Source organism: Schistocerca cancellata, chromosome 4 (genome assembly GCF_023864275.1).
Source record: "Schistocerca cancellata isolate TAMUIC-IGC-003103 chromosome 4, iqSchCanc2.1, whole genome shotgun sequence".
Taxonomy (NCBI): Eukaryota; Metazoa; Arthropoda; class Insecta; order Orthoptera; family Acrididae; genus Schistocerca; species Schistocerca cancellata.
The window spans coordinates 360,960,320-360,980,988 of record NC_064629.1 but is presented as its reverse complement, the minus strand read 5'-3'; the positions used below and the strand labels follow the sequence as shown (position 1 = coordinate 360,980,988).

The 20,669-nt window shown below is 39.0% G+C and overlaps 1 protein-coding gene across 1 annotated transcript in view; it reads right to left on the bottom strand.

The window, feature by feature from the left end:
- Window positions 1-20,669, bottom strand: part of LOC126183857 (microtubule-associated protein 1A-like) — a 610,220-nt gene that overhangs the window by 253,386 nt on the left and 336,165 nt on the right. Inside the window, exon 5 of the mRNA XM_049926148.1 lies at window positions 4,634-4,763. Within this exon, the coding sequence (XP_049782105.1) occupies window positions 4,634-4,763 (130 nt within the window). The remainder of the gene's footprint in view (window positions 1-4,633; window positions 4,764-20,669) is intronic.

Below are 20,669 nucleotides of genomic sequence, written 5' to 3'. Positions count from 1 at the left end.
AACAACCAACCAACCAACCACGGCTCCAAGATCATGCTCTGCATTTGGTGGGACCATCTCAGCGTCGTGTACAGTGAGGTGTTAAAACCAAGTGAAACAATCACAGGTGCACATTATCGAATGCAATTAATGCATCTGAGCAGAGCATTAAAAGACAAATAACTGCAGTACGGCGAGAGGCATGATAAAGTGATTTTGCAGCACAACAACGCTTGGCCCTATGTTGCACAAGAGGTCAAAATTTACTTGTAAATGTTAAAATGGGAAGTCCTACCCCACCTACTGTATTCTCCAGACATTGATCCCTCTGACTATCACCTGTTTAGATCAATAGTGCATGGCCTGGCTAACGAACGCTTCCAATCTCATAAAGAAGTCACAAATTGGATTCATGGATCGCTTCAAAAGATGAACAATTTTTATGACGCAGTATTCGTACACTGCCCAAAAGATGGGAGAAAGCAGTGGCTAGTGATGGAAAATACTTTGAATGATGCATGTGTAACCAATTTGTTTCATTAAAGCCTCAAATGTTCGGGAAAAAATGGCGAAAACAAAGTAGTACACCTTGTACATAATGTTAAATTTTCAGTTTCGAAATATTAGTACTAGTTTAGTACTATATTACTATAGTACTGTATTAGTTATTTTCAAATACTTAAATACTTTTAGGGTATAAGACCCAATTAAAACCCGCTATTTACATACTTTTTGACTGAATGTATTAGGAATACTGAATTTACTTCAATAACTGTATTAAAGCATTAACTTTGAGATATTATTTTTATTTAATGAACCCTGAGTCTTATTCAAAGTAAGCTTAAATTTGCTATTTCACTTATTAATCAAAGTGCTATTACTGTGCAACAGCAATATTTTATGTTTTATTCTTTTAATGATAGTTTAGGATTTATTTAAATATATATTCATTACTCTGTAATAATCTATAAGCATGTTTATTACTGTAAATTAAATTAGCTTTTTATGAAAATGCCGTGCATGTTTGTTTTGTTTCTTTTTTCAAAGCCAAAAACTGAGTCAGGCTTGTCAAGTTCCCCCGAGTGCCAAGTTACTGAGAGTCCAGTTTTCAGGGTTCTAATGTTGATCATATGACTCTAAAATGCTTAAAAAACTTTAAAACTCACTATTTTTCATCTACAATTTAGAAAATTTCCCAGGGCAAGACCCCCAAGTACCCCCCCCCCCCCCCCCCCCACCGCAATAGTTTTTGTAAGTCGGTGCCCCTGGTGTTCCTGTATGTTGCTATAGGGTTCTGGAGTTGCAAGGTTCCTGTGTACAACAGCAGCATTCATAAAAAGCCTCATAGATCTTGCGATGCTCCAGTTATGTGGTGGTTTTTCAACTTCATTTTCATTATAAAGAATTGAAAATATGCTATTTCAGCAATAGCAACAGGTATTTTGGATCAAGTACGCTAACTGAACAAAATCCAGAAAATGGGAAGTCATTTGCATGGTATCGTTTCTTCAGCAGTGATATGAGGAAAATATCTGATCCTACATGTGACTGTATCAGGATTTATCATTGGTCATTGCCTGGTATGTCCTCGTACATGCATAGTTTGCATTATAAATATATGCCATATGGTGTGCCCTTGCCTTCTTCCCATCTCTGAACTGACTTCCACAGACAGTTAGGGAGGGACGTACAGTTCAGCACATACTGTAAAATATGGTACAACTTACATGACATTTTTTGTACTGGAAGTGAAATAAGCACAAAAATCACAGGACCACAAACTGTGAATTCTCAGCGATTTACAAACATGATTGAGAAATTTTTCGGCCCAGTCTTGAACAAACTGATATTGGGGATGTATGGTTTCATCAGAAATACATCATGGCAAAGTGTTTCTGGCAGGAAAAGTTTTTTGAGCATCTCATCTCCTTTAGAGGCAATGTTATGCTTGACCAATTTAGCATCTTGTGAGCTTTTTTATAGAGATGTCAAAAATAATTTGCTTATACTGATCATTAAAGAGTCCTTGCACTCTTGAAGAAGAATATTTACCAAGCAATAGCCCATTATACCCGTCATTTTGCTGATAACAGTTGACTGGAACTTTGGAATTTGAGTAAATCAGTGTATTGACAATAATGGGCACTATATTTATGATATAATAATTAAAAAGTGCAATTTTAAATTTACAATTATGCAGAAACACATACAAATGGGAATTAAAATGATAAATGTAATTTTTGTTCAAATCAGAAGTTTCATTGCCACATCTTGTATCATCTACATCAGTAATATATAGGGTCTTAAAAATTCAAATGTCTTTAGAGGTCATTGAAACAAGAAAAACAAGTTTAATAAACAAGGGTTTGTGATGACATATTTTCTGAGATCTGAATACTTTTTCTTGGGAGGGGATGAAACATTTTTCATTGTGGATATGAACACAGATGTTGTGTTCACATTACATCAACATGGACAACAGAGTTTTTTATGTCTGCATGTATGACAATAGATATATGACAGTCTGAATATTAGGTAGTCTGCAGTAAGTAGTGTGATTTGAGTTGTATTTTACCGAAGCTTCAAATATTCCCATTACTGTATAGTAAACTAGCTAAATACCTTTCACTGCCTGGGTATGTATTTATTCTAGTTATTAGCTAAATGCCTGGGTATATATTTATTCTAGTTATTTGAGCAAATCTCTTCTTTCTCCCTCTCTCTGTGTATCTCCTTTGCCCTCCTCTCTGCCCATCTCTTTCTCCCCTCTCTGTCTGTCTCCCTTTTCCACCCCACCACTCTCTACCTCCTCCTGACCCTCTCTCTCTCCATCTGCTACTCCCCACACTGTCCATCTCCTCCTCACTTTCTGAGTCCATCTCCTCCTGCCCCCTTGCCCCTCTGTCTCCTCCTCATTCCCTGTACCTCCTCCTCCCCCTCTCTATATCCATTTCCTTTCCCCATTTCTCGCTTCATATCCTCCTCCACTCTTTCCCTGTCTATCTCCTCTTTCTTTTCTCTGCCCATTTCCTCTTCCCTGTCTGTCTGTCTGTCTATCTCCTCCTCCACCCTCTCACGATCTCTGCTCCCCCCCCCCCCCCCCCCACCCTTGCCCACTACACTAAAAAATATCCATGTCACAGGGTACTATTGAATGCTTAGTCAACTTTTACACTGTAGTAATGAAAATCCTGGAACTGGTATGCAACAGTTAACAGCAGAAAAAGGTGTCAGTCACCCTCTTGTGTAGTTCATGAACAACTACTGCATCCACACCATCTTCAGCATATCCAGATCGTAGGACCACAAGACCACTGTGGCAGATCGCATTTCTGTCAATGGCTCTTGTAAAAGTGTTTACACCTAAGATTTTATTTACTACAGAGCTGAGTTCATGACAGAGGGTCATGTGAATTTTGACAATCAGCATAAAAACGCCCATACAATAGCAGAGAGCATCATTTCTTGATCAGCACATGGGTAGGTGTTCTTGGTGATAGAGTAATACTGCCATTACTGTCATACATGTTACCACAGAGTTCAAATGGAATGCATTATCAGTGCTTCCTACTTAACAATTGTCTGCCTTGCTCAAGGATGTGAAAAGTCAATAAAGAATATACATATGTTTCAAACATGATGGCACATTAGTACATTTTCACAACAATATGAATGAATATCTGACACTGACACTTCAGGATCAGTAGATTGGTCAGGAAATACCCACACCTTGGCACCCTCATTCCACAGACCACAATACTCTCCACCTCTGGTTAGGGGACACTTGTAGGAATTGGCTTATGCTACTTCAGTCAATGATCTGTAGACCCTACAGGATCAAATCTTCAGTTAATGAAAGCCTGTATAGTTACTGAGTAAGCATTGAAGGGCAGAAAGATGCTTTGCCATAGATGAGCATCACAATGTCATGTTGAACACCTGCAAACAAGTGTCATGAATGAATGTCACATTGAATCCCTCCTATTAAGAACTGCCAAAATCTTAGAAAGTAAGTGTTGCCAAACCCATGTGTATTGAAATTAGTTTTCTTCTTTGGATGAGTATTACTACCTCTCAAAGTACTTAGTATATATTTAACACCTCACATACCAGAAAAAACACGAGTTGCATCTCAAGAAACTGTAACAGGGTTGCTGCCTTTTACTACACAACACTTAAAAGGTAGTGAAATCTAGTTCTCCAAGATGTTCACTAGATGATGCATTCAGAAAAACCAATGTTTCAAGAGTCAACTACAGCTGAATTTCTTCCTGGTCAGCCTGAATAGGATAGAAAACCTGAAGCAGTACTCAACAACAGATGATACTAAAAGCTTTGCTCCCTCGTAAACGTACCACATTTTTAGTGAATTCCATATACAAATGGAAATCTTCAATTTGCCCTCTCACCTAATGAAAACCAACACAGAACATTATGTCCATCAAAATAATCTGACCTGTCACTATCCAGGGAAACTCTTCAGCTACCATGAAATGCTATGTATTCCCTTGTGCAGTTGTGAATTTACTATACAACCAAATGGAACAAATTGTCAGCAAGACCATATTTATACAAGCACTCATTTGACAGTGTGTTGTTCTTGAATTAATTTGTTGTAAATAATATTACTACATTCTCTGCTGACGTTCCTTACCTGTGGCGAGGCTTCTCTTCTTTGCTTACAATTTCTTTCTGAATTTTTTCTTCTCCAAAAGAGTGATCTTCCAAACTTTTCATTGTCTCCCCACCATCAGTTCCAACTAATGGTTCTAGTTCTGAGGCCCCTTTAAAACAAAAGACAACATCACTGAGTCACATATCAAGCATCTTTGCAACTTGAATAAATAAAAAGGATACACAAATAGAAATAGTTTTTCACATGTTAATCAAGATACAAGGGTACCCATACCCAGAGGCAAGGAGGATTCTTTGCCTCCCCCCTCCCCCCTCACCCCCCCCCTCCCCCTGCTTTCAGGGATAGGAAAAAACATAGTGTAGTCAGGTGTTTTTCTTCCAAGAAAATAATTTAAAAGCCAGTATTATGCAGGTTTTTAACGTTTAACGTTTAACAGGGTCAGAACTGGGACTTTTTTTATGGGCACTTACAAGTAACCTTTCATCATTTTCCAAAATATAGAAATACTTCAAACCCCCATCATGACTTGCTGCTATTATATGGGTACCCTTGTCAATATACATGTACATTAATATGTATTTAATAAATACAATACAAGGAAGAACCAAATAATTCCTAGAAGTTAGTGATAACAGCACTTTTGTTAAATTTACATTACTTTAAGTTCAGTTTCCTTCAAAATGCTTCCATCCTGTATTCACAGACTGATTTCAATATTTATATAGCTATTAAAACATTCCTGGAACTCCTTTATGTATTATTTTGTTTGGATCGTATGCATCATTTTCAACCACTTACACAGAATTCATTAAATGTGGTCTATTTAGTTTCATTTTTAGTCGTACGGAAAGAAAGAAATCAGCTGAATGTATGGGTGAGTAAGATGTCCCAGCACATTAGTGCTACACTTCACAAGATAATTTTTAATTAATAATGACTGGCATGCAGGAGCATTGTTGTACAATAAAACAAAATTGTGTAATGGGTGTTTTTCTTGGGTGTTCCTTCAGACAACATCTCAGTTAGTAGAGACTGCCCATATTACGTTTCTTAATAAATGTCTGGCTCTTTGTCATGAATTTACAATGCCTGTGAAATTTTAAGTATTTGGCAATGTTGTCTTCTGTTCAAGTGACTGCTGTTTTGGCTGAAGAAACATCCGGTTTAATTTCATTCATGATAGTTTATGGAAAGTTTTTAGCTTTATATGATGTTGTAATCAGATTATTTGCCGTTGACAACCCAATACAGGCACAAAATCTCACCAGTATGCTATAAACAGTGTAATACGAGGGACTGAATTGCAATTTCGTGTCATCAAACGTTTGTCATCTCCATAGCCTGATGACCACTGAAATGCAATCAACGTTTTTGTCAGTGGTGAAAGTGAACAGGTGGCTACATAAAGGTTTGTTTGCAATACTTGTATGGTGATCAAGAAATGTCTTGTGCCTCTCATCCCACTGAAGCAAACGGACGTAGCGCAATGAAATCTGGCAACAGAAGAAGACCATCATAATAGTGATTATGCAGAATGTACCAAGAAAGCCAAGATCTACTATAAGAGTAACTATTTAGAACTGACACAGCAGAAAAGAGCATCTGAAGTGACCAAGACAGCTCACCAAATGGGAAAACAAGGTTACTTGATGTAATTGCTGCCTCTCCACACCATAGACATGAGAGTGACCGGCCTAAATACTACTTCTGTTCTGGTGGATTTCTATTCAGTTGCAGTGGGGCACTTATGTCAGTCAACCCCCCCACTTGCCTGGTTACCTGCAAGCTTCCTTGGAGCACCAAGTCCTGTTGGAGGGACTCAGCCACTTTGAGCAGCTGTGCCTGCTACTGAGCCAGAACTGCTGGGGTGCTGTGACTGTCACAATCCAGCTGGCCTTCTGGAGGCCTGACCAGCAAGGCCTATGAGCAGATCATCATCCATAAATATGAGGGTGAGCCACTACTGTCGCTCGCCCTCATTCCTGCAGCAGACACTGATGCTGCCAGCCTCTCTCTCCTAATTGGAGGCCATGGCCTTCCTCTGAAAGACTACTCATGCTCCAAGCAGGGCTGGAGGGTGCCTCTCCTGGGAGTTGATCTTCAATATCAATGAGAACACTCTGAGATCAACTAGCAGATCTGTGGACCACTGCATCCAGTGCTGGCTGTGTGCTACCGGGGTTGTCGTCCACCCGTGATGTAGCAGCCCGCTATGTGAGCCATCGCTGCCACTCTGAGAGTGCAAGGCGTGCATGCGTCAGCACCTGCTGCCTGACATGTGATCCACCAGGGTGCCTAAGCTGCCAGCATCCTGGAGAAGAGGAATATGTACTTGTGATTCATAAATAGAAAACTGACAGTAATGTTTTCTTAACACTTTCGAGAATCTGACAGATATCCACTATCGCATCCCACACAGTGCAATCCTAATGACTGTAGGGGCCATGGACCAGCCCTCTATATCTAGTGTCACCAAGTCGTTCCCAGTGGTAGAGATGCCTACGCCTAGTACCACACCTGGACATCTACAGTATTATCAGCCTACATTGTCTGTTCAGTTACTCCTTGAGCTCAACAGTTACAGATTGCAGTTCACCATTGTGCGGTGCTCTGAGAAACTGTCTTTTGTTGGCCTTTTTTGTGCCCCCTAAGTTGTGGCCATACTAAGTCATAGACACATCCCCAGTACTTTAAAAGTGGCATTTGTTAGCCCACAGGAGCCCATGGGCCTACCTCAGTTCAGTGGAAATAATAGGTAAGTTTACCTGAGGTCAATGAGGTGCCCATATTGTAATTTGTCTGGACATGAGCTGCTGTGTGTTCAGGCAGTGTCAACAGTATGTAGTATATGCAGAAGGCTTGGCCATGAGACACATCAGTGCAAAGAATGCTGTTAGGCCACGTACAGTGCAAGGATTATTATAGTTTGTTTCTTGTTTGTGAATCGTGGTTACAGTTTGCATATTTTTCTTGTACAGCAGCAAAGGGAGGTTGTAAAAATGCCAGACACACGTGCAGCAACTTCACACAAGATGGTGGGATCCATGAAAGGCAGATGGCTGTGTTGTTGGAAACTACAGCTGAATATAAATGGAGTAATATTGGATTACGAAGGCTTGTAGAAGCATTGCAAGTTACTAGTGGGCAAGCATGATCCAATTCAGAAAAGGTCAAAGGTTTATTGAATACAGGTGGCCCTTATGTTGATCTTGTAGTGGCTAATCTCTTAGTTCTGGGTTTGGGGAAAATGACCAAGAATGCGTTTGTTTTCATTAATGAAGTGAGGGCTGCCACCAAACAAGGGTCAGACGAAACTCCTGTGAATATGGTTATGCTACAATTAGTGGGTGACACAAAGTAAGGCAGAACCATTTGAGGAGCTGGCTGACGGACTTGTCCAGCATTATCATAAACAACATAGCACAAGGTCTTTTAGCAAAAAACTCAGGTGCTTGTCACAGAAACATGTGAATCAGTGGAGTCCTACTCAGACAGGATTAAGAAGACCAGTTCTCAAAATTATGAACTAACATGAAATGCAGAGACTGACAGAGTCATCCTGGATGAGGTAGACAATAGGGTTCTAAAAGTGTTTCTGAGGGGTATTTTTGGCGATATGTCCAGAAGGGTCAGGATGGAAAACCCAAGTAATTTGCCTGCTACTATTATGATCAACACACAGCTGGAAGAAACTGAAATTGCTACTCAGAGACAGAGAGACTACAATGTTTCTTCCTCTGAGGTAAAATGTTACAAATTTGGGAGTATGGATCACATCAGAAAGCAATGCCACCAGCCAGAATGTTGCAAGTGTGGAGAAGTAGGACACAAGGTACATGATACCACAGCAAAAACAAAATAAGTAATGTCCAAATAAGCATTCGTTTAATGGGAACTGGAGAGCAACATCCATCAGACAGCATTGCCAGTAGAACAGAAGACTGCAAAAAGTGTATGCGTGATACAGAGGACTGGTCCATTGCCCCTACAGTCATCAGGATTGTGCTGTGCAGGATTCAGTAGTAAGGAACTGTCAGATGCTCAGAAGTGCTAAGAAAACATTACTGTCAGTAATATAGCTACTAATCACAAGTAAACAGTTATCTTCTGCAGGATGCTGGCAGATTTGACACACTGGTGGAGCACATATCAGGCCAGCAGGTGCTGAGACATGCACACCTTGCAGTCTCGGAGTCACAACAACAGCTCATATTGCAGGCTGCTACGTCATGGGTGGACGACAACCCGGGTAGTACCACCGACACAGTCAGCATGGGAGACAGTGTTCTGCAGCTCTGCCAGTTGATCTCTGGAGTGTTCTCGTTGATGCTGAAGATCAACACCCAGGAGAGACACCCTCCAGTCCCGCTTGGAGTGTGAGTAGCCTTTCAGAAGAGGGCCACAGCCTCCCATTAGGGGAGAGGGGCTGGCAATATCAGTGTTTGCTGCAGGAACCAGGGTGAGTGGCAGCAATGGCTCACCCTCACGATGATGGATGATGATCTGCTTCTAGGCCCTGCTTGTCAGACCTTTAGAAGATCAGCTGGATGGTGAGTCATAACACCCCATCAGCGTTTAGTCAGTAGTAGGTACTGCTGCTCAAAGTGGCTAAGTCCCTCCAACAGGAATTGGTGCTTCATGGAAGTTTGGAACCATCAAAGTGAGTCGAGGGTTGACTGACATAATGCTCCACTCTCAAAAGGAGCACTGAAAGCGAATATAAATCCACCAGGACTGGATTAGTATTTATGCTGGGCGTGCTCATGTCACTGGTATGGTGAAGCAGCAATGACATGCATCATGGTTTTTCCGTTTGATCATCTCTTTTGATTGCTTCAGGATTTCTTAACTTCACCTTTCAGATGCTCTTTTTTACTGCATCAGTAACTGAGTAGTTACTCTTGCTGACACATCTGCGCTTGATGACAATCTTCTCGGGTAGCCAGTCAGATGATGCAGTCATCTTGACACAATATTTCAACTTTAATATCAGATAAAACCAGATTCCATGTCTTACTTACAAGGAAACCCTTATCCTTATTAATAATATTATGAGATAATCAAATTTCAATACATTGCTTCAGAACACATTCCCAGTAGCGAGAAGCACTTCATTAAGAAAGTGTTCTGCCACTGTGTATTTCTCTGGGTGGGACAAATGAGTGTGATGATGGTTTCCTACACATCCGTCCTGAATAATACAGATAGTTTGGCCAATATAATCTGTCCCACAATGACATGGAATTTTATATACTTCGGGTTCACTCAGTCCAAAATCATCCTATACTGATCAAAGATGGGCTCTAATCTTAACCAATGGCATAATTACCTTTTAATATCAGATATTCTAAAAAATCTTGAAATTTTTGAGGATATACTGCTGGCAAAAGGCAAAAATGCAACAGATTTACAAATAACATCTAATGGTTCAGCTAACAGTCCAAACTGAAGAGCATGACATATTAGTTTAGTTTGTTGGGTGGACAACAAAAATTCAACAATAGTCTCACTTTCCTACAATGAGAGTATGTGTATAAACAAGGTAAGAGATGATGGTTATTTTAACTACAATGGTTAGGCAATTTTAATTCTCCCCTTGTTATGTGTTTTTTTTTCCTTTTTTTTCCCAACTGAGGTTAGTTCATGGCCTACGAATATCTTACTATGTGGAAACAGGCAGTTGGTTATGATTCTATGAGCTACATGCTGTTTTTTCTTTTTTAAAAATATGTCCTTCAGTCCTTACACGTTTGATTCTTGTTGTTGTTGATGTGGTCTTCAGTCCAGAGACTGATTTGATCTCGCTCTCCATGCTACTCTATCCTGTGCAAGCTTCATCTCCAAGTACCTTCTGCAACCTACACCCTTCTGAATCTGCTTAGTATATTCATCTCTCGGTTTCTCTCTACGATGTTTACCCTCCATGCTCCCCTCCAATACTAAATTGGTGATCCCTTGATGCCTTAGAATGCATCCAACCAAACAATCCCTTCTTCTAGCCAGGTTGTACCACAAATTCCTCTTCTCCCCAATTCTATTCAGTACCTCCTCATTCGTTATGTGATTTACCCAATTTTTATGCAATTCTAATCTTTTGAAAACACCATAATTTTATGTTACATTAAGGTAATAAGTGGCTTTTAGGATTTTAAAGCTCAAATAGGGAAAAATGAGTATTAATGTCGAAATAGGCTGTTTTAGGTGCTATAAAAGTAACAGTTTCAAGTTTAAATAGTCATGAAATGCATAAGCACAAAGTTTATTTGCAACTAGGAACTCAGGAAAAGAATAGGTTTTAACCTGAAGGTCTGTGGTCTACCGTATTTACTCGAATCTAAGCCGCACTTTTTTCCGGTTTCTGTAATCCAAAAAACCGCCTGCGGCTTAGAATCGAGTGCAAAGCAAGCGGAAGTTCTGAAAAATGTTGGTAAGTGCCGCCACAACTAACTTCTGCCGTCGCATATATATGTAGCACTACACAGGCATCCTATGTAGGCACAAAGATAAATACTGGCGCCAAAACATCAGCATCAGTAAATAAAATTTAAAAAAAATAAATTGCAAGACGAGCTTTTTTTCTACGCCCGAGTTTCGACCACTGCATTTTCATACGTTATCCAATGAAGTAAATACAAATTCCGTATTGTTCATCTTCGAATGTAGCAGAATTTCAATGTACTACAAAAATCCGACTGGCAAGACTGGGATTTTTGTCACTATGGCCAACTCTACGTTCTGAATTTTTTTCTACCTGTGAGAAGAGATGGTTGCTAATAGGAACCTGATGAAATGTGAATCACATGCAGTATTCTCTTCACCATAAGAATAATACGATTATAAACATTTTGCCTTGTATTCTTTCGTGTTTGCTTCTATCTCATTTAAATCCTGTCTGCCTAATAAACTACGAAACTAGAGTGAGACAACAGCAAACGCGGAAGAATATACGTATCGTGTCATGTTTATATTCGTATTACTCTTATGCCTAATAGTGATACAGTCAGAAATGAAGCATGGCAACTGACTAGATTTTTAAATCTAAGATGACTAATTTCTGTGCAGAATTTGATGTACTAAAGAAGCGGGTGCAAAGATTTTCAAACGGAGAAAAATTTTCGCCAAACTCTCGTTCAGAACATGTTCTATCATACGCAGTCTATGATTTGGTTCTTGTTGATCATTATCAAAGAAAGCAGCAGTGTAATTAACTACAAATAGCAGTCTCTTGCCATTGTTTCGCTAATGAGACGATTCCTCTTTTTTTTAATTGAAGGCGGCGGTAGCGCGCACAAAAGCGACCAGCGACAGGCCGTAAACACGCAGTATCAGAATGCGACAAACAACTCATGACACAGTACAGTAATGCATTTTCAGCTTAGAGTGACTGACGTAAACACCTATAACATAGAAAACGGCACTTATCACATCAAAGCAAAATAAGCAATCGATTCAAACCAGACGAAGCACATGAAAAAGGAAGGGTATCCGTATAAATGACAGAGCGCCTGACGCATAGCAATGGCTACCTGGTAAAGCTTAACTGCTAAGCTTACGACTCGAACCAAACTACTGTAGCTGTATCGTCATTCATTCGACCTAAATTGTGTCTCATATTACAATGGACCAACTTTGTTTCGATTTTGAGGTGCGGCCTAAAACTTTTCTCTCCCCTTGAATATCGAGTCTCAAATTTCAGGTGCGGCTTAGATTTGGGAATTTTTTTTTCTTTATTTCGAATCTCATTTTTCAGGTGCGGCTTAGATTCGAGTGCGGCTTAGATTCGAGTAAATACGGTACTCATTAGTCTGGGACCCTTATCAGGTAGGATTAATGGCAGAGTGTTAGTGTGTATGGAAGCATAAGGCACATCAGATGTGAGTGGGGCTAGTCATTTACTTAAATTTGTAACACTTGTAATACATATTTAGAAGCAATATTAGTTTTCTATGCAAGTAACAGTTTATACACTTACTTCATTTTTTCCTATCCTTCAATCACTAGACATAATATATGATTTACTACTGTTTTTCAACACTTTTAAAAGCAGATGAAAGAAAGGAAGGAAGAAATATTATGCTTTAATTTCCCATCACTGGTGAGATAATTAGAGACAGAGCTCAAGCTTGGATTGTGAAAGGGCGGGGAAGGACACCTGCTGTGGCTGAACCTGACAAATAACATTTAGAAAGCTTGGTACAACCATTAACTCTTCATCAATAAAAACAAATAAAAAGTAAACTACAGCATTGTTTTAAACAGTTTCTTTATTTTAAAAAATAAATATTATTTTCAGGGAATAGGGCACAAGGCTAGCTTATATTGCAACTTTACACTGAGCAGACAGTAATGAAAGGAAATATCTGACAGTAAGCTTGTAATTGGTCTGGTCTTTCATGTTGCTAATAATGCTCATGAGCCTCCAGCTCCACATTAAACCTGATGCTAATGCTTTATTAAACCTGATGCTACTGCTTAGCCCAGTATATTCCTAAAATGTACAGTCCCACATGATCAGCTCTTCTTCATTGTCTAGGGGGAGACTGAACACCCACTGCACTAGAAACCTATCATGGTGAGCTCCTGTGACCAGATGCTCCACTGAAAACCAGTCCATACATTTGGAAGTTGATTTGAGAAATCACCAATGATGCATCCCACAATGAAGTTTAAACTTGTGTTTATTCTTATAATAGACATACCCCAGTTACAATAGCACTGCACTGGTAAACCTCACTGGAAGAACTATAGTGATTCCTTACTTACTGTCAATTGCAATTCATTGTCCCACGAAAATTTCTACGAGCAACAGTCTGTGAACAGTCTCTATCACTCTCAAATGGCACTCTCAAACTTTCCAACAACAAGAGAGCACCACAACATCTCTGTTCTAGAAGACTCATTCTAAAAAACTACTGACTTATTGTTAAAAACCACTCACTGCAAAAATGCCCTCTCCCTAGAGCACAGCTCTCTGCTCTTATTTGTCTGAGCTGCTCTACCTTTTCCAATGGCTTGTCATGCTAGCACTGCAAAATTACACTTTTATAAGTGTACTTTTACTATTATAGGTTATATGATCATCCAATGTTTTATTACGAGTTGTATTTAATGTAGGGAGGTCGTCATTTTCAACTGACCTTACTACTGGTTAAATCTACTTACCATTTCAGTAATACTTTATGTTAAGCCTTATTCATATGTCACAAGTCATATTCTAACACTACTCAAGTATTATTACATCTATGATGTATATTTTTGCCTGTACAATATTGTGGCATAAATGCTGTGCATTGACATCTCGCACATGGTTGTTGGTATCAGCATTCACTTGCAATCGAGTTAATTAAGTCCGATTCATGTGTCACTCTTCAATTAAAAGTGGTGCTGAAACCATGATATAGTTGACACTAGACTGTGTTGCTTACATATTCTGGATAACATTCTTGATTATCATCTGATTTACTACTGGTGTCCTTATCATGTTTTGTTTTACAATATAATTACATTGTGAACAATAATATAAAATTCAATTAAATTTCTTGTGGCATGCAGAGTTTCTGAAGTTCAGATGAGTCCTTAGTCTCACTGCACTTGTCACACTGATATGGAGCAATCAGTGTGCTAATTTCATTTTTAGACTGTAGTTCATATCTTGTTGTAAACGGAAGTAGTTTTGTAATACTTGACTTTCTCTGTTTTCTAAGGACATGGGTCATATTAGCATCTGTCTCTGGGACTTCCCAGTCTCTTAACCATCACTCTCAGCCCCTAAAATGCTTTCCCACACCAGTGGCTATTGTGCTAGACAGGACATACCTCATTCACACCAACCAGCAGCTCCCTACCTGTGGAAGCTTTCAGCTAGCACTGAAGTGTAATGTCATAAGCTGTAAATTGCAGATGATAAATATAGGTATTTCCAGATAAATTGGTATTGGTCAAACTGGCCAGATCACATGTAATCTCAGAACACTGACTGCAAATTAACAGACAAAATAAGAAAAATAGACTTAATATACTTGGAAATAGCCAAAAAATTCTTGCACATGGCTGCAATCATGGCATGGTTCTGGAAGGTTTCTCACACAAGATCAACATTATAGGCTTTTTAAGGGGAGAATTTAATAAGAAGAACCATGTAGTCATTATGTAGGGTGCTAATACTCATTTATACAACAATTACAATTACAAAATTGAGAACAATACTGTAAACACTACTCAACTCTTACATACAAAAGCGAATATTGTGTCATTTTACAATTAATTTAATTAACAATAGATGGAAGACTCTGTGGAATATACCATGAAGTTTGTGAAAATTGCAACACCCAGAAAGAGTAGCCTAATAAATGCAAATCTGGAGGATATCTAGAGCAGTGTGTGTGGCATCAATAAGCAATTTAGGAAAAAATGACTTTCTGTCAGTGGAGTGACTGATGAATTATACACCTTTATTTTTACTTTAGACATATTCACATTTATAATATAGTAATAGTCATTACTAGTCTTGGCCATTCATTAGCTATCTTCAGTTTCTATACATCACAGGTGGTAGTTGTGAATGTTTTGTACGCCAAATGACACCTATGACATATACAATCTGAAGATGGCTAATGTATGGGCAAAACCAGTATTGACTCTTATCATATCACATATGTAATAGTGTCTAAAGTAAACAGAAGTGTATACATAATTTATGTTACAGAAAGATGGCATACACCTAGGCTCTGAAGCTTGCCCTGAAAGATCAGTGTCTGACACAGTTAGTAAGTGATTAACTGTGAAATGACATGGAAATGAGAAAACAGTTATCAGTGTGTGATGGTCAGTTCAAATGAGATTGTCGTAGTATAACAGTATTGTTTACTGTAGTGTTTTCAGACAAGCCACTTCAAGCTATTCTATAATAATGACCCCATATGCATTAGATGCTGTGGTAACCACAGTGTTACAGCTTCCGTGGATGAGTGCTAGAGTGCTGTCGTGGATGAATGTTAAGTGTGATTGTTGGCGCATCCATTCCAGCAACCTTTACATAAGGGAAGTTTCAGATCCCAATGTACTGCCCCTACTTGAGGCAATTTTACATACTGCATTTCAAGTGGTAACATGAGGAATGGGAAAGCCTGGTTCAGGAATGAAAGGTATCACTGTCACTGGTTCCTTGAATTACACATGTGTCTAAAATGTAATCAATCAAAAATTCCTGGGATACTGTTGGTCAGAAACTTACCAGTAATTAACAAAGGACTTAAGCCAAGTAAAAAGTAAGCAAAGACATATAGGTATAAAATCACAAATAGACTCAGCTGCTAAAATAACATCCTGTGTTACCTTGATGTAACCATCAAGTATCAGTCCAGTGTAAATAAGGAGGAAACAAAATTTTATGGTAATTGGATACAAAGTGACCTAAAGCGGACAAACATATTGAATACATCAATTCAAAACTGAGTACAGGTTGTTATCCTTTAAGAGTCCCTAAAGGATGTGTAAGTGACCAGTCAGTAATTAGTGATTGCTATGCATATTTTAATATGCATCTGAAATATAGTCTCATAGTCTGGGGAATTTCCCGAGCAACTCAGAATCAAAACCCATTAGGGTCAGTATAAGGAGCAGAGATAGACATTCATGTAAAGAATTGTTTAAAATATTTAAAGTGCTGCTGTTGCCATGCATGTATATTATAAACACACTAATGTACAGGGTGATTATAATTAAAGTTAAACTTTCAAACTGCTGTAGAAATGACACCATTTGTCAGATGACATCAAATTGCAACAGAATATTATCGGAGAAGGGGGGGAAACGTATGGCAGAAGAAAAATAAATAGTTACAAAATGTAGCAATAGATGACACTGTAAGCATCATAATTTAATAGTGGTCAACTACAGGTGACAAATGAATCATACAGCAATGTGTAAAATGTACATTTGACAATAATCAGACTGTACAACTCAGTGTACATGGGTGTACAGGTGTGATACTGTTAGTTACGTAAGCCCATCAACTATGGCAAGGTCATATCACATCAGATAGGAAAAATTGGTTTTTAATTGTCCTGAGGCCAAAAATCACATAAAAAGCATCATTTGCATCAGTTTTTAGTTGTCCTGAAGCTATAACCCACATAAAAAGCATCAATTAAAATCAAATTGGATTATTAAATTCTGTGTGACTGCCACAAAACATGTTCAATATGCTGTCCACCATTTTCTGCAACAAGTTGAAATCAAGAAAAAGGATGTTCCATAACTGATTGAAGTGTTTCCGGGTCATGTTCAGAATGTGTTGCCCAATGCGTGCCTTCAATGCAGCTGAGTTTGCAATCAGAACACTGAACACATCTTTCAGATAGCCCCACAGCCAGAAGTCACACAGATTAAGATCAGGTGATTGGGACAGCCAGGCTCTAAGGAAATGGTGGATGATAATTCTAGCATTTCCGAAATGGCACTTCAGCAGCTGCTTAACTGGATTTGTAATGTGCAGAGGTGTGCCATCTTGCATAAAAATGATCCCATCCACAAATCCACACTGTTGGAGACCTGGAATGATGTGATTGTGCAAAAGACACTCATAGTGCTTGCCAGTGATGGTACAGGTAACAGGACCGGAAGCACCTGTCTCTTTGAAAAAATATGGCCTTATGATAAATGATTCCATAAACCCACACCGCACAGTGACCTTTTCAGGATGAAGTGGTACTGGTTGATTTTTGTGTGGATTTTCCATTGCCCATATTCAACAATTCTGTGTATTGGCATATCCTGTCGGAAGGAAGTGGGCTTTGCCTGTCCACAAAATCTTCCACGGCCAATCATTGTCCACTTCCATGCGAGCAAGAAATTCTAAAGCAAAGGTCTCTCCTTCTGGCAGACCAACAGGAAACAACTTGGGCACTTAGGTTATTTTGAATGGATAGTAAAGAAGGATGTTTCGTAGGATTTTAAGCAACGTGCTCATGGGTATGTCCAATGTTCGGCAATTCTCCGTGCACTACACGTTTGCACACCACCACTCGTCTCCACCTGCATTGCTGTGGCCAATGCTTCCACTGATGACAAATCAATTCGTTTCCTCCCTCTATCAGGTTGCACACTAAAAGAACCTGTCTTTTCAAATTTCCAAATCATTTTCTCCACACCCAAGGCAGTCATCGGACCAATGCCTTTTTCCGAATCCTTCATTGTCTGGAACTTCTGCAAAATGATGTGTGCACAGTCATCATTCTTGCAATACAGCTTTACAAGCAGAGCACAATCCTACATTGAGGCAGTCATGGCAAACATTGCAGACGAAGAAAAGCCGTGTACCTGGCATGTATATACCAACTTCAATGACAGGTGTTTTCATTTATGTATTCTGACACATACAGCACCATCTATTGATCAATTTTCACACTTTTTCTTTTGTTCTGCCATTTATTCCCACTTCTCTGATGATATTCCGTTGCACCAGTGATATTATTTCTACAGTGTTTTTAAAGTTTAACTTTAATTATAATCACCCTGTATAATAAAAAATGTAACTGACAATGATAGTAGTCTAAGAAAAAATTGTGAGATACATAATCACAATACTCGATTGAAAGGAGAATATCCACAGTACCACTGCTGCTATTCAGCTGTTCAGTACATGAACTTCAATGTGTAAGGAGTATTCAAATGAAAATGTATGAAATGTCATAAGAACCAAATTGGTTGAAATTTGCACATACCACTTTCGGATAATGCTGCAAGACTTCTAGGGATGTGAATTTAGTATGTGGCATGGATTTGTGCCCATGACAGAGGAGAGAAACAGGTAGTTGTGTGTCATATCCATTTGACATGGCAAGGTACAGTCACACTGCAAAATTTGACAATTGAGTAGTAGTGAGGCATTATCAGATTTTGGACTATGAAAGGGGTTAAACTGACCAATATTCACTGCCAGATGGCAGCTGTATATGGGGGAGACTCTGTATCTGACAAGTCAGTGAGAAAATGGAGTACCCGTTTTTGTGAAGGCTGGGAGTGTTTGAGTAATGACCCGAGACTAGGCCAAGCAAACATGGTAATCACAGTCAAACTCATTGAGAAAATGAACAACCTGGTGAGATGTAATCAATGTGTAACAATGCAAATGTCGGCAGTGATACTGGGGGCCACTGTTGGAACAGTGTAGACAACTGTGCAAGACAGATTTGGTTACCAGAAGGTGTGCATGTAATGCCTTCTGAAGAAGCTCAGTGAATCACAAAAGTAACTGCATATAGGGGATACCATTGCAACATGTGTTCCAGTATAATGAAGATCCTACTTTTCTGGAGGCGATCATTGTTGGTGGAAATAACTGGTGCCATCACTTCAAGCCTGAGATAAAGCAGGAGAGCATGCTATGAAAGCATATGTCATCACTGTCTTTTTCAATGTCTAAGGTCCAATAATCATTGAGTTCCTCAAGCATGGAAAAACCATTAACTGTGACATGTACTGTGAGACATTCTATAGCTACACAAGTCCATCAGGAGCAAATGGCCCAAGCTACCTATGGAGGGAATGATTCTGTTGCATGATAACACATATGCATACATCTCTAAGGTCACACAAGGTGTAATGGCCAAATTCAAGTGCGAACAGACTGAGCAATCACCCTACAGCCTGGACATGTCACCCTAGTTTGGTCCACTATAAAACATCTCAAAGGGAAGCACTTTGACTTGGATGATGAACTGAAGAATACAGTAGAGGACTGGCTGTTGTCACAGACACAGGGATTCTGGCAACACAGAATCCTTCAACTAGTTAAACAGTGGGACGGTTGTGCTCAGGCCTCTGGTGATTACATTTGAACAAAGACTCCAATTATACCCACAATGTTGTTTCATACCTTTTCTTTTGAACATCCCTCATACATATTTTTGTACTTTGTAATATGTAGGCCTACATCTTATTTTGATTATGTTTTTGCATAAATAATAGATTTAAGCCAATTTTCATATCCTCCTGTATACTGTACTTCATATGATAAAAAAGAGCTAAATTAACAAACATAAATAAATAAAACACTGTTGACTCTTTGTTGACTTGCATGTAAACAACAAGCAAGAGTTTGAATGACATTGCAATAGTACCACCTCAACTGCGGTGTAACTATTACAATGATCAACAAATTTATGGCTGTCTCACCCTATGTGTAGAAAATTATGTGAGAGCTTGTCTCGGAACACATTAAGGTCCTCTTTGATTCCATGCCCCTTTTTTAGCCAGAGTCCATAAGGTTCAGTTCTCTAATCTTAACTGTGTGAATATTTTCAGGTATCTAATCTGTCACTTAAAATTCATTTTGTGATGTGTTGCTCCTATACATAGTTCCCAGGTTAATAAATCTCTGCACAAAAATTCTGAATCAGATTTGTCACTAACATCAGTTTTAATAAAGTTTCCTGATCATGTCAACCAGGATTTCTCATACAACACAGTTTGGGGAAGGGCAGAAGGTCATTAAAAACTAGTTATCAATGTACTCAGGCATCCACCAAGAATAAATTCCCATACAGCACTGGGAAGGCAACTAGTGCAGTTATTTTGGAATCCAGAGAATAATGAAGTTCATCACATGTGAGTAAATAAGTGAAGTAAAATGAAAGATAAGTGATAAAATAACAACAGATTCCATTTCATACCACAAGTGAAACATCACATTATAACTGCTAATTCATATGCATACGTATCGACAGAAATTGATGGTGTGTAGGTCATGTGCATTTGTCACTGTGCTGGACAGCATCCAAAGTGGTTGAAAGTTAACCCAATCTTAATAGCATGGTCAGTTACCTAAAAGCACGTTACTTGACTAAGACACTGAAGATGACCAAAAGTTCACTTCAAAGTAATCTGACTGCTGAACACATGACTGCAGAAAACTGATCAATTGAATCTACTAATGACCACAGACGAAGTGAACACAGCCTGCTCTACGAGATGTTACAAAGCCTTAGTTTCATCAACAGATCAAAATTGTTGTGGTGAACTCATCAAGAATGCTACCAACCTGACCCATGCT